Source organism: Manis javanica, chromosome 4 (assembly GCF_040802235.1).
Source record: "Manis javanica isolate MJ-LG chromosome 4, MJ_LKY, whole genome shotgun sequence".
Classification (NCBI taxonomy): Eukaryota; Metazoa; Chordata; class Mammalia; order Pholidota; family Manidae; genus Manis; species Manis javanica.
The window spans coordinates 51,279,000-51,306,651 of record NC_133159.1 but is presented as its reverse complement, the minus strand read 5'-3'; the positions used below and the strand labels follow the sequence as shown (position 1 = coordinate 51,306,651).

Here is a 27,652-nt window from a genome sequence, read left to right as displayed (position 1 = left end):
AGTCTTGGTTTTCAGTTCAGCTCTGCCATTTAATACCTGTGTGACTTTGGATAAATATTTAACTTCTCTAAGCTCCTGCTTTCATACTCATTAGACAGGAATACTTAAATCTTCTACCTTGCAAGCTCATTGTAAGAATTAAACACATATTCTAAAGAACTTAGAATGATGCCTGACACATAGTAGGAACTGAATAAGTAGCATAAATTATTACAAAAAAATGTATGATAATTACTAAAAGGATGAGCATATGTAGAAATTCATAAACATCAAATAAAGTCAGTAATTTCAGAAATGAACATGCTTAAGAACTGAGAAATTTACCATTTTTAGGTTACCTAAGGTAATACTTTTATATCATATACTTTAACTTATCATTAGAGAACTCAATAAAGATATTAAGATATCAATTCAAGTAATATTTACTTGGCATTCATACTTCAAGTCCAAAACTATGAGGAATATAACAAAAGATGTCATGATCCTTATCTTCAAGGAGTTCACAAGAAACCCAAACCATATGGCTAGTGTATATGTGATATATAAAATACAGGTTATTAAAAGAAATATGCCAAAACATAGGCATAAAAAGAATAGTGGTTGCCAGGGGCTGAGGGGAATGGAGGAATACGAGTTATTGTTTAATGGGTTCTGAGTTTCAGTTTTATAAGATGAAGAGTACTGGAGATGAGTGGTGGTAATGTTACCATAATTATGAATGTATTCGACACCACTGAATTATACACTTAAAAATGATTAAGATGGCAATTTTATGTTATGTATATGTTATGTGTACTTCACCAAAATAAAAAAAATTGAAAGTAAAAACAAGATGTCCAGTGTAGATTAATCTGGAAATAATGAAAATTACATCATAGGTATGTTATGTGTACTGTACCATGACAAAAAGAATCGGACAAAAAAAAAGATATGCCGGAGCCAGGATGGCGGCGTGAGTAGAGCAGTGGAAATCTCCTCCCAAAAACACATAGAGCTATGAAAATATAACAAAGAAAACTCTTCCTAAAATAGAGACCAGAGGACACAGGACAACATCCAGACCACATCCACACCTGCAAGAACCCAGCGCCTCACGAAAGGGGGTAAGATTCAAGCCCCGGCCCGGCGGGACCCGAGCGCCCCACCCCCCGGCTCCCGGTGGGTGGAAAGGAACCGGAGCGGTTTTTTTTTTTTTTTTGGCGAGTGCTTTTTGGAAGCCTTAAAGGGACAGGGAACCCCGTTGCTAGGGAGACAGGGTGGCGGGACCGGTGAGTGGGTGCCTAGGACCAGTGCCTGAGGACAAAGATTGTCGCACGTAGGGCGGCGGGACCGGTGAGCGGGTGCCTGAGATCAGCGCCTGAGGACGGAGGAAATCTCGCGTTTTACCCCTTTTTTTTTTCTCTTTTTGGCGAGAGCTTTTTGGAAGCCTTAAAGGGACAGGGACCCCATTGCTAGGGAGGCAGGGCGGCGAGACCAGTGAGCGGGTGCCTGGGACCGGCGCCTGAGGACAAAGATTATCGCGCGTTTTTCCCTATGGGACCTGTGGGCGGGTGCCTGAGACCGGCACCTGAGGATGGAGGAAATCGCGCATTTTTCCCCTTTTTTTTTTCTCTTTTTGGCGAGTGCTTTTTGGAAGCCTTAAAGGGACAGGGACCCCGTGGCTAGGGAGGCAGGGCGGCGGGACCAGTGAGCAGGAGCCTGGGACCTGCGCCTGAGGACGGAGGAAATCGCGCGTTTTTCCCTTTTTTTTTCTCTCTTTTTGGCGAGTGCTTTTTGGAAGCCTTAAAGGGACAGGGACCCCGGTGCTAGGGAGGCAGAGCAGCAGGACCGGTGAGCAGGTGCCTGGGACCGGTGCCTGAAGACAAAGAATATCGCACGTTTTTCCCAGCGGGACCGGTGGGCAGGTGCTTTTTGGAAGCCGTGAAGGGACAGGGACCCCGGTGCTAGGGAGGCAGGGCAACAGGACCAGTGAGCGGGTGCCTGGGACCGGGGCCTGAAGAAAAAAAAAAAAATCGCGTGTTTTTTCCTTTTTTCTTTTTTTTTCTGTTCCCTCTCTCATTGTTGCTGTTGTTGTTTTGGTTTGGAGAGTGCTTTTTGGAAGTCTTAAAGGGGCAGGAAAGGACACTTAGACCAGAGGCAGGGAATCTGGGGATCCGTGGCACTCTAACCCCCTGGGCAACAGGGAGCACAGAGGCCCCTTACGGAGATAAATATCCTCCCAGCCGCTCCCCCTCCAACGGGGCTCCACCATTTTGGAGGAGCCGCCCCAGCCAGGCCACGCCCACAGCAACACGGAGATAAATTCCATTGCAAACGGGCAGGTAGCAGAAGCCCTGCCTGCGCAGAGCTGACAAGCATAAGCCACTAGAGGTCGCTATTCTCCCAGGAGAGGAAGGCCACAAACCAACAAGAAGGGAAGTTCTTCCAGAGACAACTTGTACTAGCTCTGCAAACTATCTGCATCACCATGAAAAGGCAAAACTACAGGCAGACAAAGATCACAGAGACAACACCTGAGAAGGAGACAGTCCTAACCAGTCCTCCTAAAAAAGAATTCAAAATAAAAATCATGAACATGCTGACAGAGATGCAGAGAAAAATGCAAGAGCATTGGGATGACATGCAGAGAAAAATGCAAGAGCAATGGGATGAAGTCCGGAGGGAGATCACAGATGTCAGGAAGGAGATCACAGAAGTGAAACAACTCCTGGAAGGATTTATAAGCAGAATGGATAAGATGCAAGAGGCCATTGAAGGAATAGAAGCCAGAGAACAGGAACGTATAGAAGCTGACATGGAGAGAGATAAAAGGATCTCCAGGAATGAAACAACACTAAGAGAACTATGTGACCAAACCAAAAGGAATAATATTCGTATTATAGGGGTACCAGAAGAAGAAGAAAGAGGAAAAGGGATAGAAAGTCTCTTTGAAGAAATAATTGCTGAAAACTTCCCCAAACTGGGGGAGGAAATAATGGAACCGACCATGGACTTACACAGAACCCCCAACAGAAAGGATCCAAGGAGGACAACACCAAGACACATAGTAATTAAAATGGCAAGGATCAAGGACAAGGAAAGAGTTTTAAAGGCAGCTAGAGAGAAAAAGGTCACCTATAAAGGAAAACCCATCAGGCTAACATCAGACTTCTCGACAGAAACACTACAGGCCAGAAGAGAATGGCATGATATACTTAATGCAATGAAACAGAAGGGCCTCGAACCAAGAATACTGTATCCAGCACGATTATCATTTAAATATGAAGGAGGGATTAAACAATTCCAAGACAAGCAGAAGTTGAGGGAATTTGCCTCCCACAAACCACCTCTACGCGGCATCTTACAGGGACTGCTCTAGATGGGAGCACTCCTAAAAAGAGCATAGAACAAAACACCCAACATATGAAGAAGGGAGGAGGAGGAATAAGAAGGGAGAGAAATAAAGAATCATCAGTCCGTGTTTACAACAGCTCAATAAGCGAGTTAAGTTAGACAGTAAGGTAGTAAAGAAGCTAACCTTGAACCTTTGGTAACCACAAAATTAAAGCCAGCAATGGCAATAAGTACATACCTTTCAATAATCACCATAAATGTAAATGGAATGAATGCACCAATCAAAAGACACAGAGAAATAGAATGGATAAAAAAGCAAGACCCATCTACATGCTGCTTACAAGAAACTCACCTTAAACCCAAAGACAAGCATAGACTAAAAGTCAAGGGATGGAAAAACATATTTCAGGCAAACAACAGTGAGAAGAAAGCAGGGGTTGCAGTACTAATATCAGACAAAATAGACTTCAAAACAAAGAAAGTAACAAGAGATAAAGAAGGCCACTACATAATGATAAAGGGCTTAGTCCAACAAGAGAATATAACCATTCTAAATATATATGCACCCAATACAGGAGCACCAGCATATGTGAAGCAAATACTAACAGAACTAAAGAGGGAAATAGACTGCAATGCATTCATTGTAGGAGACTTCAACACACCACTCACCCCAAAAGATAGATCCACCGGGCAGAAAATAAGTAAAGACACACAGGCACTGAACAACACACTAGAACAGATGGACCTAATAGACATCTATAGAACTTTACATACAAAAGCAACAGGATATACATTCTTCTCAAGTGCACATGGAACATTCTCCAGAATAGACCACATACTAGCTCACAAAAAGAGCCTCAGTAAATTCCAAAATATTGAAATTCTACCAACCAATTTTTCAGACCACAAAGGTATGAAAGTAGAAATAAATTCTACAAAGAAAACAAAAAGGCTCACAAACACATGGAGGCTTAACAACATGCTACTAAATAATCAATGGATCAATGAACAAATCAAAATAGAGATCAAGGAATATATAGAAACAAATGACAACAACAACACTAAGCCCCAACTTCTGTGGGATGCAGCGAAAGCAGTCTTAAGAGGAAAGTATATAGCAATCCAGGCACACTTGAAGAAGGAAGAACAATCCCAAATGAATAGTCTAACATCACAATTATTAAAACTGGAAAAAGAAGAACAAATGAGGCCTAAAGTCAGCAGAAGGAGGGACATAATAAAGATCAGAGAAGAAATAAACAAAATTGAGAAGAATAAAACAATAGCAAAAATCAACGAAACCAAGAGCTGGTTCTTTGAGAAAATAAACAAAATAGATAAGCCTCTAGCCCAACTTATTAAGAGAAAAAGAGAGTCAACACAAATCAACATAATCAGAAATGAGAATGGAAAAATCACGACAGACTCCACAGAAATACAAAAAATTATTAAAGACTACTATGAAAACCTATATGCCAACAAGCTGGAAAACCTAGAAGAAATGGACAACTTCCTAGAAAAATACAACCTCCCAAGACTGACCAAGGAAGAAACACAAAAGTTAAACAAACCAATTACAAGCAAAGAAATTGAAACAGTAATCAAAAAACTACCCAAGAACAAAACCCCGGGGCCGGACGGATTTACCTCGGAATTTTATCAGACACACAGAGAAGACATAATACCCATTCTCCTTAAAGTGTTCCACAAAATAGAAGAAGAGGGAACACTCCCAAACTCATTCTATGAAGCCAACATCACCCTAATACCAAAACCAGGCAAAGACCCCACCAAAAAAGAAAATTACAGACCAATATCCCTGATGAATGTAGATGCAAAAATACTCAATAAAATATTAGCAAACAGAATTCAACAGTATATCAAAAGGATCATACACCATGACCAAGTGGGGTTCATCCCAGGGATGCAAGGATGGTACAACATTCGAAAATCCATCAACATCATCCACCACATCAACAAAAAGAAAGACAAAAACCACATGATCATCTCCATAGATGCTGAAAAAGCATTTGACAAAATTCAACATCCATTCATGATAAAAACTCTCAGCAAAATGGGAATAGAGGGCAAGTACCTCAACATAATAAAGGCCATATATGATAAACCCACAGCCAGCATTATACTGAACAGCGAGAAGCTGAAAGCATTTCCACTGAGATCGGGAACCAGACAGGGATGCCCACTCTCCCCACTGTTATTTAACATAGTACTGGAGGCCCTAGCCACGGCAATCAGACAAAACAAAGAAATACAAGGAATCCAGATTGGTAAAGAAGAAGTTAAACTGTCACTATTTGCAGATGATATGATACTGTACATAAAAAACCCTAAAGACTCCACTCCAAAACTACTAGAACTGATATCGGAATACAGCAAAGTTGCAGGATACAAAATCAACACACAGAAATCTGTAGCTTTCCTATACACTAACAACGAATCAATAGAAAGGGAAATCAGGAAAACAATTCCATTCACCATTGCATCAAAAAGAATAAAATACCTAGGAATAAACCTAACCAAGGAAGTGAAAGACTTATACTCTGAAAACTACAAGTCACTCTTAAGAGAAATTAAAGGGGACACTAATAAATGGAAACTCATCCCATGCTCATGGCTAGGAAGAATTAATATTGTCAAAATGGCCATCCTGCCCAAAGCAATATACAGATTTGATGCAATCCCTCTCAAATTACCAGCAACATTCTTCAATGAATTGGAACAAATAATTCAAAAATTCATATGGAAACACCAAAGACCCCGAATAGCCAAAGCAATCCTGAAAAAGAAGAATAAAGTAGGGGGGATCTCACTCCCCAACTTCAAGCTCTACTACAAAGCCATAGTAATCAAGACAATTTGGTACTGGCACAAGAACAGAGCCACAGACCAGTGGAACAGATTAGAGACCCAAGAAATTAACCCAAACATATATGGTCAATTAATATTTGATAAAGGAGCCATGGACATACAATGGCAAAATGACAGTCTCTTCAACAGATGGTGCTGGCAAAACTGGACAGCTACATGTAGGAGAATGAAACTGGACCATTGTCTAACCCCATATACAAAGGTAAACTCAAAATGGATCAAAGACCTGAATGTAAGTCACGAAACCATTAAACTCTTGGAAAAAAACATAGGCAAAAACCTCTTAGACATAAACATGAGTGATCTCTTCTTGAACATATCTCCCCGGGCAAGGAAAACAACAGCAAAAATGAGCAAGTGGGACTACATTAAGCTGAAAAGCTTCTGTACAGCGAAAGACACCATCAATAGAACAAAAAGGAACCCTACAGTATGGGAGAATATATTTGAAAATGACAGATCTGATAAAGGCTTGACGTCCAGAATATATAAAGAGCTCACACGCCTCAACAAACAAAAAACAAATAACCCAATTAAAAAATGGGCAGAGGAACTGAACAGACAGTTCTCCAAAAAAGAAATACAGATGGCCAAGAGACACATGAAAAGATGCTCCACATCGCTAATTATCAGAGAAATGCAAATTAAAACTACAATGAGGTATCACCTCACACCAGTAAGGATAGCTGCCATCCAAAAGACAAACAACAACAAATGTTGGCGAGGCTCTGGAGAAAGGGGAACCCTCCTACACTGCTGGTGGGAATGTAAATTAGTTCAACCATTGTGGAAAGCAGTATGGAGGTGCATCAAAATGCTCAAAACAGACCTACCATTTGACCCAGGAATTCCACTCCTAGGAATTTACCCTAAGAACGCAGCAATCAAGTTTGAGAAAGACAGATGCACTCCTATGTTTATCGCAGCACTATTTACAATAGCCAAGAATTGGAAACAACCTAAATGTCCATCTGTAGATGAATGGATAAAGAAGATGTGGTACATATACACAATGGAATACTACTCAGCCATAAGAAGTGGAAAAATCCAACCATTTGCAGCAACATGGATGGAGCTGGAGAGTATTATGTTCAGTGAAATAAGCCAAGCGGAGAAAGAGAAATACCAAATGATTTCACTCATCTGAGGAGTATAGGAACAAAGGAAAAACTGAAGGAACAAAACAGCAGCAGAATTACAGAACCCAAAAATGGACTAACAGGTACCAAAGGGAAAGGAACTGGGGAGGATGGGTGGGCAGGGAGGGATAAGGGGGGGGAAGAAGAAGGGGGGTATTAAGATTAGCATGCATGGGGGGGAGGGAGAAAGGGGAGGGTGGGCTGCACAACACAGAGAGGACAAGTAGTGACTCTACCACATTTTGCTAAGCTGATGGACAGTAACCGTAATGTGGTTGTTAGGGGGGACCTGATATAGGGGAGAGCATAGTAAACATAGTATTCTTCAGGTAAGTGTAGATTAAAAATTTAAAAAAAAAAAGAAAGAAAGAAAGAAAAGGGGGATTACTCCTTAACAGGATTAAACTATTGGTAAATCAAAGATCAACGCATGCTTTAAATATCCTTAATGTTGATCACTTAAAGGGTGTCAGGTGATCAGCTATGGAGGTACTCTTTTCTGATAATATTCCTTTCTCTTAATTAAAAAAAAAAAAAAAAAAGCAGTTACTGTGTGCTGACCTCCAATGAGTTCTGCACAGTGGTATAGAGGGCATGTCAAAGTGTGGGCAAAGGGTCTGTTTGTTTCTATGCAGAAGATCAAGGCCTAGCTTGGATACCCAGAAAATGAACTAAGATACGATATGAGGAGGAGCTTCCGGCATCAGCACTCTCTGGAGGACTCGTGCCGGGGGATGATCATCAAAAAGCCTCCACAGGGATCCGGACGATGCTGCGGTTGTGGCTGCATCCAGCCCACCGTCTCCTGGATTTGCCATAAGAAGGAGGAGGGAGATGTCTAGGCTGGCATGTGCATACAGTGAGACAACGAATTTGACTGGATCTGTACTGTTGGAACTCAACCAGGAGTTGGGAGGGGTGCAAGTTGTAGCACCCCAAAATCTCATGACTATAGACTATCTATGGTTAAAAGAACATATGGGATGTGAACAGATCCCAGAAATGGGCTGCTTTAATTTGTCTGATGGTTCAAGTACAGTTGGACAATATCCATCATATCATAGATAAATTTTCACAAATGCCTAGGGTGCCTAAATGGTTTTCTTGGCTTCACTGGAGATGGCTGGTAATTATAGATTTGCTTTGTTTATGTCACCGTATTCCTATTATGTTAATATGTGTGTGCAAATTAGTTAGTAGTTTAAAACCTATACATACTTAAGGTACTATACAAGAAGATATGTCAGAGAAATAATCAATCCTCCCAAGTTTCCTTCATATGCTACATCTATAGCTTTTCTTCTTCCTTCCTAATTACAAACCTTAAATAGAATTCGTGCCTCATATCGAATTTACCGAGTATCATAATTCCTCCAGGTGGTAAAGATACCTCGAGACAAGTGCTGGGCATAGAAGCCACAGGGCATAAATCTGCAAAGAAGTAAAAAGCTAACCTTTTCAAACAATATGGCTTCTCTCTCACTTACCAACTTTACATTTCCCTGTATGGCCCCGGAAGATGACTGGTTAGCCAGAGACGGGTAAGATTCCTCAAGGGAGGAACAACCTAAGACAGGAACAGTCGCAGGGGGGCCATCAGGTGAGAATTTGGGGATCAACAGAGGTGAGGCTCAGAACCTCACCCCCCCTGCTTTGAGAGAAATCTTCTGCATCCATGGATGTCTTGCTGCCCTTGTCTAGCCTGGATTAATACTTAGTCCATAGGCACACACCTGATCATCTGATCATCTACATTTGCCTTCTTACAGCACTAAACTATGTTTTCTACCTTTATCTTGCATCTACCTACCACTTCAGCATTTTATTAAAAATAAAAATAATAATAATAATAGGAGAAATGTGGGATCAACATATAAATCAAGTACAAAAATCAAATGAATATTCATATTTGACCTGATGGTTTATAGGTCATATTGCATGATCAAAACCGAAAGTTTCTGTGATGAATGCCCATGTACTGTTCACCATGTAAGAATTTATTCACTCTGTAAGAATTCGTTCACCATGTAAGAACTTGTTCGTTATGCTTCAGAAGATTGGAGACTGACGAGAATTAGGCTTGAGATGGATTAATGATTGTACATTGAGCATTGACCCCCCATACTGAATTTTATTGTTGTTAACAACCATTTGATCAATAAATATGAGAGACGCCCTCTCAAAAAAAAAAAAAAAAAAAAAAAAAAGAAATATAGATGGCCAACAGACACATGAAAAGATGCTCCACATCGCTAATTATCAGAGAAATGCAAATTAAAACTACAATGAGGTATCACCTCACACCAGTAAGGATAGCTGCCATCCAAAAAACAAACAACAACAAATGTTGGCGAGGCTGTGGAGAAAGGGGAACCCTCCTATACTGCTGGTGGGAATGTAAATTAGTTCAACCATTGTGGAAAGCAGTATGGAGGTTCATCAAAATGCTCAAAACAGACCTACCATTTGACCCAGGAATTCCACTCCTAGGAATTTACCCTAAGAACGCAGCAATCAAGTTTGAGAAAGACAGATGCACCCCTATGTTTATCGCAGCACTATTTACAATAGCCAAGAACTGGAAGCAACCTAAATGTCCATCAGTAGATGAATGGATAAAGAAGATGTGGTACATATACACAATGGAATACTACTCAGCCATAAGAAGTGGAAAAATCCAACCATTTGCAGCAACATGGATGGAGCTGGAGAGTATTATGCTCAGTGAAATAAGCCAAGCGGAGAAAGAGAAATATCAAATGATTTCATCTGAGGAGTATAGGAACAAAGGAAAAACTGAAGGAACAAAACAGCAGCGGAATTACAGAACCCAAAAATGGACTAACAGGTACCAAAGGGAAAGGAACTGGGGAGGATGGGTGGGCAGGGAGGGATAAGGGGCGGGGGAGAAGAAGAGGGGTATTAAGATTAGCATGCATGAGGTGGGAGGGAGAAAGGGGAGGGTGGGCTGCACAACACAGAGAGGACAAGTAGGGATTCTACAACATTTTGCTAAGCTGATGGACAGTAACCGTAATGTGGTTGTTAGGGGGGACCTGATATAGGGAGAGCATAGTAAACATAGTACTCTTCATGTAAGTGTAGATTAAAGATTAAAAAAAACAAAAAAGAAAGAAAGAAAGAAAGAAAAGGGGGATTACTCCTTGATAGGATAAAACTATTGGTAAATCAAAGATCAACGCATGCTTTAAATATCCTTAATGTTGATCACTTAAAGGGTGTCAGGTGATCAGCTATGGAGGTACTCTTTTCTGATAATATTCCTTTCTCTTAATAAAAAAAAAAAAAAAAAGGCAGTCCCTGTGTGCTGACCTCCATTGAGTTCTGCACAGTGGTATAGAGGGCATGTCAAAGTGTGGGCAAAGGGTCTGTTTGTTTCTATGCTGAAGATCAAGGCCTAGCTTGGATACCCAGAAAATGAACTAAGATACGATATGAGGAGGAGCTTCCGGCATCAGCACTCTCTGGAGGACTCGTGCGGGGGGATGATCATCAAAAAGCCTCCAAAGGGATCCGGACGATGCTGCGGTTGTGGCTGCGTCCACCCCACCGTTTCCTGGACTTGCCATTGGAATGAGGAGGGAGATGTCTAGGCTGGCATGTGCATACAGTGAGACAACGAATTTGACCAGATCTGTACTGTTGGAACTCAACCAGGAGTTGGGAAGGGTGCAAGGTGTAGCACTCCAAAATCTTATGACTATAGACTATCTACAGTTAAAAGAACATATGGGATGTGAACAGATCCCAGAAATGGGCTGCTTTAATTTGTCTGATTTTTCTCAGACTGACTGTTCATGTACAATAGGACAACATCCATCATATCATAGACAAATTTTCACAAATGCCTAGGGTGCCTAAATGGTTTTCTTGGCTTCACTGGGGATGGATGGTAATTATAGATTTGCTTTGTTTATGTCACCATATTCCTATTATGTTAATATGTGTGTGCAAATTAGTTAGTAGTTTAAAATCTATACATACTTAAGGTACTCTACAAGAAGATATGTCAAAGAAATAATCAATCCTCCCATGTTTTCTTCCATATGCTACCTCTATAGCTTTTCTTCTTCCTTCCTAATTACAACCCTTAAATAGAATTCGTGCCTCATATCGAATTTACCGAGTATCATAATTCCTCCAGGTGGTAAAGATACCTCAAGACAAGTGCTGGGCATAGAAGCCACAGGGCATAAATCTGCAAAGAAGTAAAAAGCTAACCTTTTCAAACAATATGGCTTCTCTCTCACTTACCAACTTTACATTTCCCTGTATGGCCCCGGAAGATGACTGGTTAGCCAGAGACGGGTAAGATTCCTCAAGGGAGGAACAACCTAAGACAGGCACAGTCGCAGGGGGGCCATCAGGTGAGAATTTGGGGATCAACAGAGGTGAGGCTCAGAACCTCATCTCCCCTGCTTTGAGAGAAATCTTCTGCATCCGTGGATGTTTTGCTGCCCTTGTCTAGCTTGGATTAATACTTAGTCCGTAGGCACATACCTGATCATCTACATTTGCCCTCTTACAGCACTAAACTATGTTTTCTACCTTTATCTTGCATCTACCTACCACTTCAGCATTTTATTAAAAATAAAAATAATAATAATAATAAAGGGAGAAATGTGGGATCAACATATAAATCAAGTATAAAAATCAAACAAATATTCATATTTGACCTGATTGTTTATAGTTCATAATGCATGATCAAAACCGAAAGTTTCTGTGATGAATGCCCTTGTACTGTTCACCACGTAAGAATTTATTCACTATGTAAGAATTCGTTCACCATGTAAGAACTTGTTCGTTATGCTTCAGAAGATTGGAGACTGACGAGAATTAGGCTTGAGATGGATTAATGATTGTACATTGAGCATTGACCCCCCTATACTGAATTTTATTGTTGTTAACAACCATTTGATCAATAAATATGAGAGATGCCCTCTCAAAAAAAAAAATATTTAGCCAATACACCTTAAAACTGTGAAGATCATCAAAAATAAAGAAAATCTGAGAAACTGTAACAGTTGAGAGAAGCTAAGGAGACATGGGGAGTAATGTGGTATCAAAAATGTGGCCCTGGAACAGAAAAGGACATTAACAAGAGAAGTTCAAATAAAGAATGGACTTAAAAAAAAAAAGAAGAAAAAGATATGTCTAAAGCAGATTAATCTGGAAATGAAAACTGTTATACATTGAACTTTTACAAAGATTTGTAAATGGGTTACAAATTTAGCACTTACCTTCATATTTAAAATGATAACACTTTCCAAGCAATAATACAGGGGAATTTCTACTAAAATATGTCTTTGTTTTCAACACCCAACCTAAATGAGAAGAGAGAAAAGATAGTTTTTCAATTACTTCAGACTAAAAGTCTAGCAGCATTTTCTTTAATTTCAAATAATCAATTCACAAGTCGGGATGTGCATTTGTTTGCAAGAGTAGCAAAATATTTGGAAAACGAACTGAAAATACAGGCCACTTTATGCAACTTTCAAATAAACAAGTATTTTAAACACATTCTAACTTAAAGAATATGAGTAAGAAAAAATTCTAATATGAATTTATTTTCAAAGAGGTTCCAATGTTCTTACAGAATAACATTTTAAAGATACAAAATCTCCTCCAGTTTCCCTGACACGGACCTCTTTCCCAAAGGCAACAAATGTTACTAATTTCCTGTACTGCCTCCCACCTTAAATAATTAGAAGATTTAAAGTATTTGAATATTCCAAATAAGTAATTTAGAGAAAGGATCACACAATACACTAGTGTTTACGGTAAAAGTGGACACCTGAAGTTTCCTAGGGAAATCTGGTGTAACCCCATCATTTCAGCCAGATGAAGACCTCTGAAAGCACTATATAAATCTCTCAGACATCCTCATCTGTTTTCAAGCTGAGAATCTTCAATCTTCAACTGAAGTTGCAAACTCTAATTCTTCCAGTTAATTTCCTACTAAACTGTATCTAACAGGTAGTAGTATCTTTTTGGTTTTTTATGAGGCCATTAATAGTTGTCAATTTTCTTGACAACTTATTCATAATAATTCATAAAGAAAAGTACTTGCCCGTTATATTCCTGAATATTCCCAAGTATATGTAATTCCTGATTGCTAATGGTAAGTTTAAAAGCAGCTTGTAAAATGCAAAAGCACATAAATAGAAAGAATCTGAAACTGGGCATCAACAGACTTACATCTAGTCTTAAGTAGACTATCTGCCGCTTATACTTAACAGAGTTGTTACAAAATTTAAAATAAGTGATTTTTATGAATATACTTCCTAAAGCAATATACAAATAAATATAAAGAACAAATACATAAAAATACATATTTGTAGTAAAGATTCAAGGATCTGAATTTGGTGGTGAAAGAAAGAATGGAAAATCAAATAAATACACTAACTCAGACTTTCATTAAACTTTACTTGGATGGGTGCCATACTCTCTGAAATGGTTTCTGAGCCATCAGTCTTTCCCCACGGTAGTATATGCCCATTTCACTGCCAAACTCACCTTCCTGTGGCTCAGCTTCGATTAGGTAACACTTAGCCTCAAAATCATCCTCAATGACTCATTACTTAACAGATTTATTATGTACTTCTCAGTAATACTGAGGAATTTCCGCAATATGAGTCCAGTTACCTTTCAGTCTTCTTTTCCACTACTTTTCACCTATTTTCAAAGTGGGCTTTGGTATTTGGCTCATACTCTCCTGTGACAAAAACTTCCCAGTATCAGCCCATCTAAATCCTACCTCTTCTGGCTTAAACATGCACCCCTAAGACATTTTTTTCCTTTTCCCATCTGGCTCTGATTCTCTTCTCTGAACTCGAATGGAAAGTTAATATTTACTGATCACCTATTATATATGAGGAACTGAGCTAGGCACTTTACAGACATTACCTCTTAGAAATATTATTAGTACCATACTAGAATGATTCTAATCCCCAAAACAATAACCCCTCCCCGCCAAAAAAGGTAGTACTTCCAAGTTAATCCTAAGAACTACATAAAAACAATCTCAAATAAAAAGAAACAACCTTTTGAGGCTCAGAACCTCACCCCCCCTGCTTTGAGAGAAATCTTCTGCATCCGTGGATGTCTTGCTGCCCTTGTCTAGCCTGGATTAATACTTAGTCCATAGGCACACACCTGATCATCTGATCATCTACATTTGCCCTCTTACAGCACTAAACTATGTTTTCTACCTTTATCTTGCATCTACCTACCACTTCAGCATTTTATTAAAAATAAAAAAAATAATAATAATAGAGGGAGAAATGTGGGATCAACATATAAGTCAAGTACAAAAATCAAATGAATATTCATATTTGACCTGATTGTTTATGGGTCATAATGCGTGATCAAAACCGAAAGTTTCTGTGATGAATGCCCTTGTACTGTTCACCACGTAAGAATTTATTCACTATGTAAGAATTCATTCACCATGTAAGAACTTGTTCTTTATGCTTCAGAAGATTGGAGACTGACGAGAATTAGGCTTGAGATGGATTAATGATTGTACATTGAGCATTGACCCCCCTATACTGAATTTTATTGTTGTTAACAACCATTTGATCAATAAATGAGAGATGCCCTCAAAAAAAAAAACAAAAAAAAACATAGAAGTAATAAAAGATTAATAAACCTGACTATAAAAAAAAAAAGAAAAGAAACAACCTTTAAGAAGGAAATTCACTCTTTCTCCCTACACGTTACCCTCTGTCTACCCCCTCTTACCATTCACCAGTCTTTTCTCTAGAAAAGTTGTGAATCTAATTGGTCAGAGCCTGAGGCACTGCAACAGCCCACATTTTATAAGAGCCCAGATTTATAGTGCTTTTTAGTTCAACCACCATTCATGTGGTGCATATGCTCTCTCACTCTATTTCCTGTGCAGATCCTGGCAGAGACTAACCTCTCAGACTGATTTCCTTTAATCCTCCAGGAAACTAGGTGCATAAGAGGATTCAAGACTTCTCATAAGGTCCACCCATTTTTCTCTTTTTCCACAGTTACATTAAAGCTAAATCAGATAAATATGCCAAATACTAATTTACAGAATATTCATCTTTTAATTATTTCGTTTTAGTTGACCAGTTTTCATTTCATTCTATAAAAACATTATAATAAGTTTACTATCTCTGCCCCAGCTTGCTGATGCTGAAACAGGACACTATGGTGCAGAAAAAGAGAAAAATAGAAGTTGCAAAATCCATGCAGACATGGGATAATAAAACCTGGAGCATAGGAAAGAGCCATGAATAAGAACTATTATTATGAATAAGTTCTTATACACATTGAAAAGAATATATTCATCAGAATTCTTCATATTCAAGAATATTTTTCTGTTCCTCAGTCTCTCCCTGTTTGCACCTCTAAACTTCAATCTGTAACAGCAGGGAGGTGGAACAGAGACAAACTAGGTTATTTGATTTCTAAATGAAAACTAATTAAATAAAACCGAGCAAGTTAAGAAAAGCAAGTACATTTGGCAAACCAACCATTCAATAAGTTGACACAGTGACTTAACCAGTCAATAAGTTGACTGTCTATGAGGGCTGAGAATTAACCAGAAGGAAGCATGAAAAAACACTCTGGGGTACAGGAAATTTTCTATAAATTGATTAGATTGTTAGTTTCACAGATGTACACGTGTCATATTCTGTAAATTTTTGCTTTATGTTCATTTCACTTTATGTTAATTTTCCCTCAATTACAAAAAATAATTTTAAGAGATAAACTAGGACAGTATTTCAGTTATTTATTCCTGTTTAGCAAACCACTCCCAAACTTAGTACTTTGAAAAAAACAATTTTTTGGTCTTATATCACACAGCTCTATGAGTTGACTGGGCTCCCTTGAGCGGTTCTCCTGCTGGTCCTGCTGGAGTCACTAATGCAGTGGAAAGTGAATGGAGAGATTCAACTGAGACACTGAGTTGGCTCATTCCTTCTCTTAGAGTCTCAGGGCCTTCTTTATATGGCCTCTCCATGTTATTTCTCCTGTAGAGTATCTAATTTGGTTGCATAATACTTCAGAGCTCCAAAACAGAGCAAGCAGATGTTGCCTCTTAATGGCTAGGCCTTGAATTGACACAGCCTTGTTTCTTAATTCTATTGGTTAACATGAAGCACAGGCCAGCCCAGGTTCAATGAGAAAAGACACAACACAAGATGTGATTTACTGAGGACCATCTTTAGAGACAATCTACCATAAACAGAATGTTACAAAAAACCTAGTGCATTAAGTCAGAAACTTGAGAATCATAAATAAGGCTCTGAAAGATGCAAATAAGCCAAAGAGTAAAGAAATAATACAGACAATAATCTGGAGGATTAGAAACACCAGAAGAAGGATGATTTACCTATTAACATTTTTAAAACAAAGTCAAGTTTATATACCTCATAAAGTCATGTAAACAAAGGGGGGGGAAGCAAAAATGAAACACTCTCAAGAAAGTAAGGTTCAGTGTCTTTTAAATCTGTGATATGCCATTTTAAGTACCACCTTCATCATATCATAATATTGACATTGATAAAAGATATTCCTAAATTATGGTCACTGTATTCAGAGAACAGCAAGACTGGGGAGCAAGCAAGGCTGAATTTGGATACCAGTTTCAAGTCTTACTTAGATGTAACCTTGATTATGTCACTTAATCTCAGCTTTCTACTATACAAAAAAGCATATTTCAGAAAGCTAGATTTAAATTTCAGATATCTATTTCAAGAAGATACAAGATTAAAGAGAATGTATGTAAATTATCTACAATATGCTCAATCAATGTTAGTCCTTCCTACACCACCCATACTACACAAATTCTAAGCAACAGAAATACATAAAACATTTTAGAACAATTTTCACCAATAAAAATCAAACTAAAATACTACTCCGTAACTTGAAGCTATCTAGAGCTCTTAGTTACCCTGAACAATCTGTTCTTCAGAGATCAGAGATCTACGCCCACTGAAATATCTAGATAAGGAAAATTACACATATGTAAATAAGGTTAAACACAATTCCTAGGGTACTGCTGAAACGTGTTATTGAGTACCTGTAGGAGGATTTTCAGACCTTACAGATGAAATCTTTATTACATAACCTATTCACCAGATTAAATGGTTTAAAAACTATTAGAGTTAAAAGAAAAACATCAAGTTTAAAGATACAAGATCAAATTGCAAAAATCAATTGTATTTCTATATACTAGCAATGAAAATCTAAAATGAAATTTAAAAGAACAATTTATTTTAAAATAGCACTGAAAAGAAAATACTTAGGAGTAACCTTAACAAAAGTGCAAGACTTACATGCAGAAAACTACAAAACATTACTGATAAAAAGTAAAGACCTAAGTAAATAGAACAGTATCCCACGTCAATGGATTGGAGGACTTAAGATGACAATACTTTGTAAATTGATCTGCAGATTCAGTGAAATGTTTCAAAATCCCAGCTGGATTGCTTGCAGAAATTGGTAAGATGATTAAAAATTCATATGGAAATGCAAGGGATCCAGAAGAGCCAAGACAACCTTGAAAAGAAGATTAAAGTTGGAGGAATCACACTTTTCAATTTCAAATTTTACAAAATGCTGAAGTAATCAAGAGAGTGTGGTAATAGCCTGAGGACAGACATACAGATAAGTGGAATAGAATTCAGAGTCCAGAAATAAACCCTTACATCTGTGGTCAACCGATTTTAGAGAAGGATGTCAAGACCATTCAATGGAGAAATAACAGTCTTCAAAAAATTGTGCAGGACAAATAGATAGCCACATACAAAGAATGAAGTTGTAACTCTACCTCATATCATATGCAAAAATTAACTGAAAATGGATCAAAGATTTAAATATAAAAGCTAAAACAATAAAATTCTTAAATAAAAGAAGCAGGTATAAGTCTTCATGATCTTGATTTAGGCAAGTTTCTTAAATATCACATCAAAAGCACAAGCAACCAACGAAAAAATAGGTAGGTTGGACATCATCAAAATTAAAAAGTTATGTGCTTCTAGTTTACAATAGCCAAGATATGGAAGCAACCAAAGTGTCCATCAATAGATGAATGGATAAAGAAGATGTGGTACATATACACAATGGAATATTATTCAGCCATAAGAAGAAAAGAAATACTGCTATTTGCAACAACAGGGATGGATTAGAGGGTATTATGTTTAGTGAACTAAGCCAAGCAAAGAAAGACAGAAACCATATGATTTCACTTATTTGTGGAATATAAATACAAAGCAAAACAGATGGAACAAAAGAGCATTAGACTCATAGACACTGAGAAGTGACTAGTGGTTACCAAGGGGGAGGGTAGTGGGGAGAGGGAGAGAAGGGGGAGGGGGACTGTTGCATTACTGTGATGCACATTTGATAAAATTTTTTTTAAAAAGTTATGTGCTTCAATGGACACTATCAAGAAAGTGAAAAGACAACCCAAGAATGGGAAACAATATCTGCAAATCATCTATTTGCTAAGGGATTTGTATCTAGAATACATAAAGAACCCTTACAATTCAATAATAAAATACAACCCAATTTAAAAATGTACAAAGGATTTGAATAGACATTTCTCCAAAGAATATATAAAAATAGCTAAAAGTATATGAAAAGATGTTTAACATCATTATTTATCAGGGAAATGCAAATCAACTCACAGTAAGATACTTTAAAGCCACTGGAATGGCTTTAATAAAAAAATGGACAATAACAAGGGTTTGTGAGGATGTAGAGAAATTCAAACTCTCAAACAGCGCTGGTGGGAATATAAAATTGTGTAACCACTTTGGGAAATAGTTTGGCAGTTCCTTAAAAAGTTAGAGTTAATAGATGATCCAGCAATTCTACTCAAAGGTATATACCCAAGAGAATTGAAAGCATGTTCACACAAAAACTTGTAACAATATTTGTAGCAGCACTACCTATATTAACCAAAAAGTGGGAACAACCCAAATGTCTGTCAACTGATATATGGGTAAAAAAATGTGATATAGCCATATAATTAAATATTATTCAACCATATAAGGGAAATGAAGAATACACACATTACAACATGGATGAACTTTGCTAAATGAAGGGAGTCAGACACAAAAGGTCGAATGATCCCATTTATATGAAGTGTCCCAAACAGGCAAATCCATAGAGACAGAAAGTAAAATAGTGGTTGCCAGGGGCTGGAGGGACGTGGGAAGGAATAGGGAATAGCTGCTAATTGGTATGAGGTTGCTCTTTGGGAGGATGAAAATATTCTGGAATTAGATAGTGATGACAGTTGTTGTACAATCTTATGAATATACTAAAAACCATTGAGCCATACACTTTAGAAGGGTGAATTTTATAATATGTGGATTATATCTGTTTTTTACAAAACTAATGTTTTGAAAAGACAATGCCATGTTATTATCAAGTTATAACTGTCTAACCAGCTGGCACTGACTTCCAGTGAACCAGGAGCCAACTGCCAATTATGTTTCACATAAATTTGCATTACCAAGAGTTTTACTAATTGTATCATTTCTATTTTATGGATATGAATGTTTTCCTGTTGAAACTCATTCTGCTGAGGAGTTCTCCATCTTTGAAGGCTTCTTCATTTCTTATTTGTTTCTAGTCTGAGGTGGGCTTCAAAACCACCTTATTGGATCTGTTTTCAAATCAAGAGTAATTAGGTTAAAAATAAAGCCTGCGGGTGGAGAAAGACAAATTTTACCAGATGATTTCACTTACTTGTGTAATATAAAAACAAAGCAAAACAAAATGAACAAAATAGCAGTAGACTCATAGACACTGAGAAGTGATTGGTAGTTATCATGGGGGAAGAGCGGGCGGGTAGGGAGGGTGAGGGAGATGAAGGGGCACAAAAATTCTCAATCAATGTAAGTGTCACAGGGATGGTAGTACAGCATGGAGAATACAGCCATGATTCTGTAACATTTTCCATACCTGCACTAGCGGGAGTGAGGATATAATAACATGAGTAACTTGAACATGGGTAACATGTGTTGTATATATGAAACCAATATAAAATTGCATATCAAAGATACTTCAATTAAAAAAATAGTCAAAAAAAATAAGGGTGTGAGGGTACTTGCAGAATAGTCATAGGTATTGGTATGTGAACTATTTCTGCTTTGTGTATTCAGAGGTCTATTTTGCTTGCTTCCTGGTTTGTACATAGGTCACCTGAAACTGAGTCTAAAAAACTGAGATATTATCATCACCTGAATAAATTCTATCTGCTTTGGAATGTATTTTTAAAAAGGACCAATAGTATGCTTGAGTTTCTAAGCAATGTTTGTGATGACATTTGGCTCTTTCTTCAGGAGATACTCTTACTTACATTCCTTAGAGAAACACTTCATTTCAAGAGAACCTCAAGCAAATTATCAGTAACTTAATAAGGGAGATGAAACATATCCTCAAATATTTCTTTGAATTTATACAATCTTCAAATCATGATACTTACTGTATTTCATGTTGTTCCAAGCAGATGCAAATTTAGTTTTTAGCTTATCAACTTCATCTGTTCCTGTGGCCTCCATATTCAAATTCTAAAGAAAAAGCCATCACTTGATTGCATTCTTCTGTAGAGTTTAATCTTTTGTACTTATTTAAAGAAAAAAAAAATAAAGAAAAATAAGTAATGAGTACATATTATATAGTACAGTATCTATCAAAGTTACTCAAGTGATTGAATACAATTTGAACTGGAAATGAGGAAACCAATTTCTCATTTTACAGAACAGAATACAACATATTCTATAAATATTTTAATTATAAAAAACATTTAATATCAGATATACAACAGTAAGAATTATCACACAAAACCAAACAATAATCTCCCCCAGGTACTCATAATTAAGAATAAATTATCTCAGTAACACACTTCAGCTTTGGTGCTCATAAGACTCTCCAAGATATGTTTTTAAAAATGACTATCTTCAGAACGGAGGTTTAAATAAAGTCACTAGTTTCATATAATCTAATTGTTTAATTTTTTTAATTAACTCATATCCTACATTTACTTCCTATCTCAAAAATGCAGCCGTTTTTTAAAAATAGAATGGCTTAAATTTACAACAGAAAAGATTTTCTTACTTTAAAATAAGTGTAGCTCGTGTTTGTTTTATAACTGATGAGGGAAAATTGAGGTGTGTGATATGATCTGGAGGAGGAACAAATTAACTGAAAATGCTTGAGCTTATTTGCAATAATTCATAGCTTACTTTTCAAGAAAAGAATGCTGCACAGAACCTTACCCTTTTGGTTGTAAGTATCTAATCAATATAAGTATATATTCAATTCTCTAAAAATAAATATTTCATTTTATAATATATATTAAAAGCTATAGAGCATAGCTGGTATAAGAGAGAGCATGGTCCACTGAAAGAATTTTAAAAACCATGTGACTAGAGCATACAAAGTCCAAAGAAGTGGCACAAGATGAGGGTATACAGTTAGACAGGAACAGAGCACGTAGGGCCTTGTAGACCATGTTAAGAATTTTGTTCTTTATCCTAAGAACAACTGGTTTTAAACAGAATATCAGAATCAGATTCTGTGGGTCTGATTCCAAGAGCAGCACAGAGAATAGGTTGAAAAGGGACAAGAATAGATGGTGAGTTTACTACTATTATACAGGACTAGGAAAGAAATGGTAACAGCTTGCTTGGACTAGAGCACTGGAGATGGGGAGAAAAGGACTTATGAGGAAATGTGTTGAAAATTCAATTAAGTCTTGGTGACAAAATGGATGTGGAAGGTGAGAAAGAGGGATACATCAAAGATACACCCAGATTCCTGGCTTCTGAAACTAAATAGATGGTGTCAATCACTAAAATAGGGAACGTTAGGAAAGAGGCAAATTAGAGGACCACGAATTTGATTTATATGGCATTTGAGATGCCTCTGAAAGACAGAATCATGAATTTACTTAGTCATTTGACAAATTACTGCCAGACTGCTCTAGGCAATGAAGATACAGCTTAGAATAGTGAAATACTTGTTATAATGGAGCTTACATTCTAGATATATTCTAGGGAGGCCAACTACACAGTTAGATATATAAATCTGAAGCTCAAAGAGGTCTGGGCTAGAGTTACTAGTTTGAGAATTGCTGATATAAAATTATAGCTACAAACATGTTCCCCAAGGACTTTGCCTTGTTCATGTTTGTGCCCCCAGCCTTGCAAATGATATTCAAGGCCCTGCATGAAATTCTGTCTGTCCACTTCCTATTTCCTCTAATGCCACTCCCTCACACACACCATATACTGAAGCCATTTTTAATATTAATATTAAAGCTTCCTAAACTTGACATGTTATCTAACACCTCCCTCTTTGCATGTGATGGAAATTCTCTGACTAGAATGCTTTCCTGCTCATGACTACCTTATTATCAGGAGTTCCTAAGACCCAACTTACGTCTCAACTACTCTGGTAAGATTGGTAAGATTTCTACCCTTCTCCAAACCTCAAACTGGGCAGATGTCCTTCCTCTTAGCTCTCATAGATTCCTATGTCTTCCTCTATCACAGCACTCATGACACTGTGTTGTAATTACGTTTCCTATGTGTCTCTTACACTAGATGGTAAACTTTCCGAGTATTCTTCAATTCTGCCTGACACACAACTGGTTTTCAAAATATGTTTATTAAATGAATCAGTGAACTAATAAAATTAATGGAATATTGGTATCACTCATAGCACTTTCACCAGCTGTAGAGTTGTTTTAACTGTCAACTAAAATAAAGGAAAAACTTTTCCACCCAAAAGCTGCACAATTTAATAAAATTTGGAAAAGCAAGGAGAAGTTTAAAAAAGTGTGAATTATATAGTGCCTCCACATAATGGGTTATATATCCACTAAAGATGTCTCCAAAGACTTTGTGAAAATGGGAAGCACTCTGCATACTCTAAAACTTTACATATCATATGATATTGGCTCGGGAGGGCAGAAGGGGTGAGGGTTAGAAAGAAGTACACCAAAAACTGACAGTAGTTTCCCTGGATATAAAAGAATGTATTTATTTTTTATATCCCTGTTGTCTACCTTTTCCAAACCTTATACAAAGACCATGTGCAATTTTTAGAATTTACGTTTATTTTTTAAAAGCCACCAACCATGAAAATTCTAAACTCAAAATGTTTAAGAGAATATACATGCATGTATTTTCTTCCCAAGTTAGAAATAAAGTAAGCCACAAGAAAGACTTTGGACCGAACAGTTCCCAACACCAGCTACCAGGAACACTCTGGACCGTCTTTAAGAACAGTGTCAAAGTCAAGATGCCTTAAAGTGGATGCAGGGGAAATGAAGAGAAAGTGAGAAATTACTTAATAGGGGAAGAATATATCTTAGATAATGACTCCTAAATAAATAAATAACCAAGGTAAGATGTGCTGACAGATAAAGAAACTGAAGAGAGAAATATTCTAACCTCAAGGAACTTAGAGTGAAATAAATTGGTAAGTTGTTCTTTTATTGTTATTTTTACTCAAAATTCCTGCTACTTATAGACTACTTAGTCAGAATAGCTTAATCCCTAAATTTGAAGCATTTGAAATGTTTTTGGAACATATCGTTGACTATTCGAGTAAGAATACCTTTACTGTCATTGTTATATTGAGTAGATGAGAACAATAAAATAATTACCATAAGGTCCAACCAGTTAAGCTTTTGCTAGTTAAATAAATTAGTGTAGTTACTTTTCTGAATTTTAGGAGTTATAACTAAAATTGAATTCCAATCTTCTATAAAGACAGAAACCCACTTACACAACAAAAACTTAAATGCTGTTTCTAAAAATCCCAACTTTATTTAGGGAATCAACAACTTTGAAGGTGATCCCTTGAACCATATTGGAAAGTATTATAAAGCAAAACACTTTAAAAAGGAATAACCAGACCTGACTCCAAAGGCAAGGGTAATAAGCAAAAGTAAAAAAATGGAACTACATCAAAATAAAAAGCTTCTTCAGAGTGAAGGAAACCACCAACAAAATAAAAAGCAACCTACAGAATTCGTAAATCATATTATCCGATAATGGGCCAATATCCAAAATACATAAAGAACTCATGCAACTCAATAACAAAAAAGCAAACAATTTGATTAAAAAATGGACAAAGAATCTGAATAGACATTTTTCCAAAGAAGACATAGAGATGGCCATTAGATGATAAAAAGATGTTCAACATCACTAATCATCAGGGAAATGCAAATCAAAAACACAGTAAGATATCACTCCAGACCTATCAGAATGGGTATTATCAAAAAGGCAAAATAACAAGTGTCAGTCAGGATGTGGAGAAAAGGGAACCTTCATGAACTGTTTGTGGGAATGTAAATTGATGCAGGACAACAGTATTCAGATTCCTCAAAAAATTAAAAACAGAAATGCCATACAATCCAACAATTCCACTTATGTGTCTATATCCAAAGAAAATGAAAACACTAACTTGACAATATATATGCACCTCTATGTTCATTGCAGAATTATTTGTAATAGCCAAGGTATGGAAGCAACCTAAATGTCCATGGATGGATGAATGGATAAAGATGTGGTGTGTGTGTGTGTGTGTGTGTATATATACACAAAAGAACACTACTCAGCCATAAAAAAATTATGAAATCTTGCTATTTGCAACAATATAGATGGACCTTGAAGGTATCATGCTAAGTGAAATAATTCAGGAAAAGAGAAATACCATATAATTTCACTTATATGTGGAATCTGAGAAAAAGAACAAAACAAAAAATCATAGGTACAGAAAACAGACTGGTGGTTAGAGAGAAAGGTAGTTGGGGGGCAAATGAAATGGGTAAAAGGGATAAAAAAGTAGACACTTTAAATTATAAAATAAATAAATCATGGGGATTTAATGTATACCATGGTGACTAAATCAACAATACTGTACTGCATATTTGAAAGTTGCTAAGAAAGTAAATCTTAAAAGTTCTTATCACAAGAAAAAAATTGTAACTTTGTGTGGTGACAGATGGTAACTAGACTTACTGTTATTTCACAGTGCATTACAAATATCAAATCAAAATGTTGTATACCTGAAACTAATATAATGTCAAATGTCAATAATACTTCAATAAAAGAAACAGAATATTCAAAGACCTCCTACAAGTCAATAAGAAAAACCAGAAAAACAAAAGAACTTGAGTCTTGTTCAGGAATTTTACAAAAGTAGATGAACAAATAAATGGCCAATATGCCTAAGAAAAGGTCCTCAAGAGGGGCAATAAATAGTGAAACCACAATGAGGAGATTGTGTTACAAATGCACCAGGCTGGCTAAATCTTAAAAAGTCAATAAAGAAAAAAAGTATTAGAGAGAATGGTAAACAACAGGTAATCTCAGACACTGCTAGTGTGACTAAAAACATAACCAATTTGCAAAAACGTTTGGCAATATCTAATTAAAGCTAAACATATGCATTGCCTCTGACCCAGAAATTTGCACTGCTCAGAATATACCCAGGAGAAATGCATATATATGTTCAACAAAGCACATATACAAACCTGTTCATAGCGCTACTGTTCTTAATAGCCCCAAAATACCGAAAAAGATGTATCACGGTATATTTTTTTAATGGAATGTTACACAGCAATGAGAATAAATGAATTAGAACAATATCAAATGTGAGTAACTCCTACAAACATAATGTTGAACTAAAGAAGCCAATTGCACCAAAACATATATATGAGTCCCTTCTAAAAGTTCAAACATAGGCAAAACTCATCTATGATATTAGAGGACAGGTTAGAGATTACATTCAAGGAAAGGTGCAGAGTAGTGACTGAGAAGAGACACAAGGGTGGGCTATGGGGTGCTGCTAATGTTCTATAACCATCTGGGTGGTAATTATATGGGTGTGATCACTTTGTGATAAGAGAGCTGTCCGCTTATTATTTGTGCACTTTTCTGTATGTATATTATACTCAATAAAAATTTACATTAAACAGGTGGTAGCACGTGGTGACTGAGTTCAGGGCACAGGTCTGGCACCAGTGCACCATGGAGGAGGACGGAGGGCCCTGGTGTGGGGCACCGCGGTGGACAGCAGACCTCCACAGGGATGCGTGGCTATGGAGAGCAGCACCTGGCGGAGAAGTACAGCTTAGGATGGCAGGAGGGCTTGGTCTGGAAGTCTGAGTGCGGAAAATGGAACCTGGTGGCATGGCACAACCAAGGAGGGCAAGAACTTCAGCAGATGCGTAGCTGCAGTGAGCAAGATCTGGCTCGTATCCACGACGATGGTGAAAAGCAGGGCCTGGTGCAATATCCCGGTGATGGGAGAGCAGAGCCTGGTGTGGGCGCACTGCAGTAGAGGGCAGGTACTGAAGTGGATGCACAGTTGTGGAGGCTAAAAGAGCCTGCTTCCGACGCACTGCTCTGAAGGGCAGCACCCGAACCGGATGCATAGCTGTGGAGCACAGGGCCTGGCAGGGTGGTGTAGCACCAGGACACAGGGCCAGGTGTGGTGGGGCAGCCACGGGGGGCAGGGCATGGCCAGGCTGCTTGGCCATGGAGGCAGGGCCTGATGCCTCGGCCTGGCGTCGCAAGGCAGGGCGTGGCTAGGCTGATTTACCATGGAGATCATGGCCGGTTGCTTTGTCCTGGCTTCTCAGGGCAGGGCCTAGCTGGGTTGCTTGACCATGGAGAGCAGGGCCTGGAGCCTTGGGCTAGCTTCTCAGGGCAGGGCCTAGCTGGGTTGCTTGACCATGGAGAGCAGGGCCTGGTGTCTTGGGCTGGCTTCTCAGAGGAGGATGTGGCCAAGCTGCTTGACCACAGAGAGCAGGGCCTGGTACCTTGGGCTGGCTTCTCAGGGCAGGGTGTGGCCAGGCTGACTGACCATGGAGAGCTGGACCTGATGCTTTGTCCTGTCTTTGGATGACATGACTCCACGGAGAAGTCCAAGAATAGTCGCTGCCACTGGGCTGAGACATTGGAGAAGATGGTGGCAAAGGCACGCAGCCCAGAGGCCTGGGAAGCCCAGGAAACAGGCAGCGCTCTGCAGGCTTCTGAGGCTGGGCAGGATGCTTGCAGCGGGGCTGCTTCCTCCCATGGCTATTCCCTGGCCTCGTGGTCTGGCTCAGACGCCCGCTGGCCCAGCCCATGTCCCTCGAGAACTGCCCATGGTGGCCACGCTGCCTGCGTGCGCCATCTGGATCCCTCAGCCCGGCATGGGCACCACGCAGTGCGGCTCTGCAGAGGCACACCCGCCACCCCAGAGCTTAGGATGCCCCT

General features: G+C 38.1%; 1 protein-coding gene across 6 annotated transcripts in view; it reads right to left on the bottom strand.

Moving 5' to 3' along the window:
- Positions 1-27,652, bottom strand: part of ATG4C (autophagy related 4C cysteine peptidase) — a 112,464-nt gene that overhangs the window by 60,163 nt on the left and 24,649 nt on the right. For all 6 annotated transcript variants that reach the window (XM_037024350.2, XM_037024351.2, XM_073234060.1 and 3 more), the window contains 2 exons: positions 20,860-20,999; positions 12,623-12,706 (listed from right to left, as the gene is read on the bottom strand). In XM_037024350.2, the coding sequence (XP_036880245.1) occupies positions 12,623-12,706; positions 20,860-20,935 (160 nt within the window). In that variant the 5' untranslated portion in view covers positions 20,936-20,999. The remainder of the gene's footprint in view (positions 1-12,622; positions 12,707-20,859; positions 21,000-27,652) is intronic.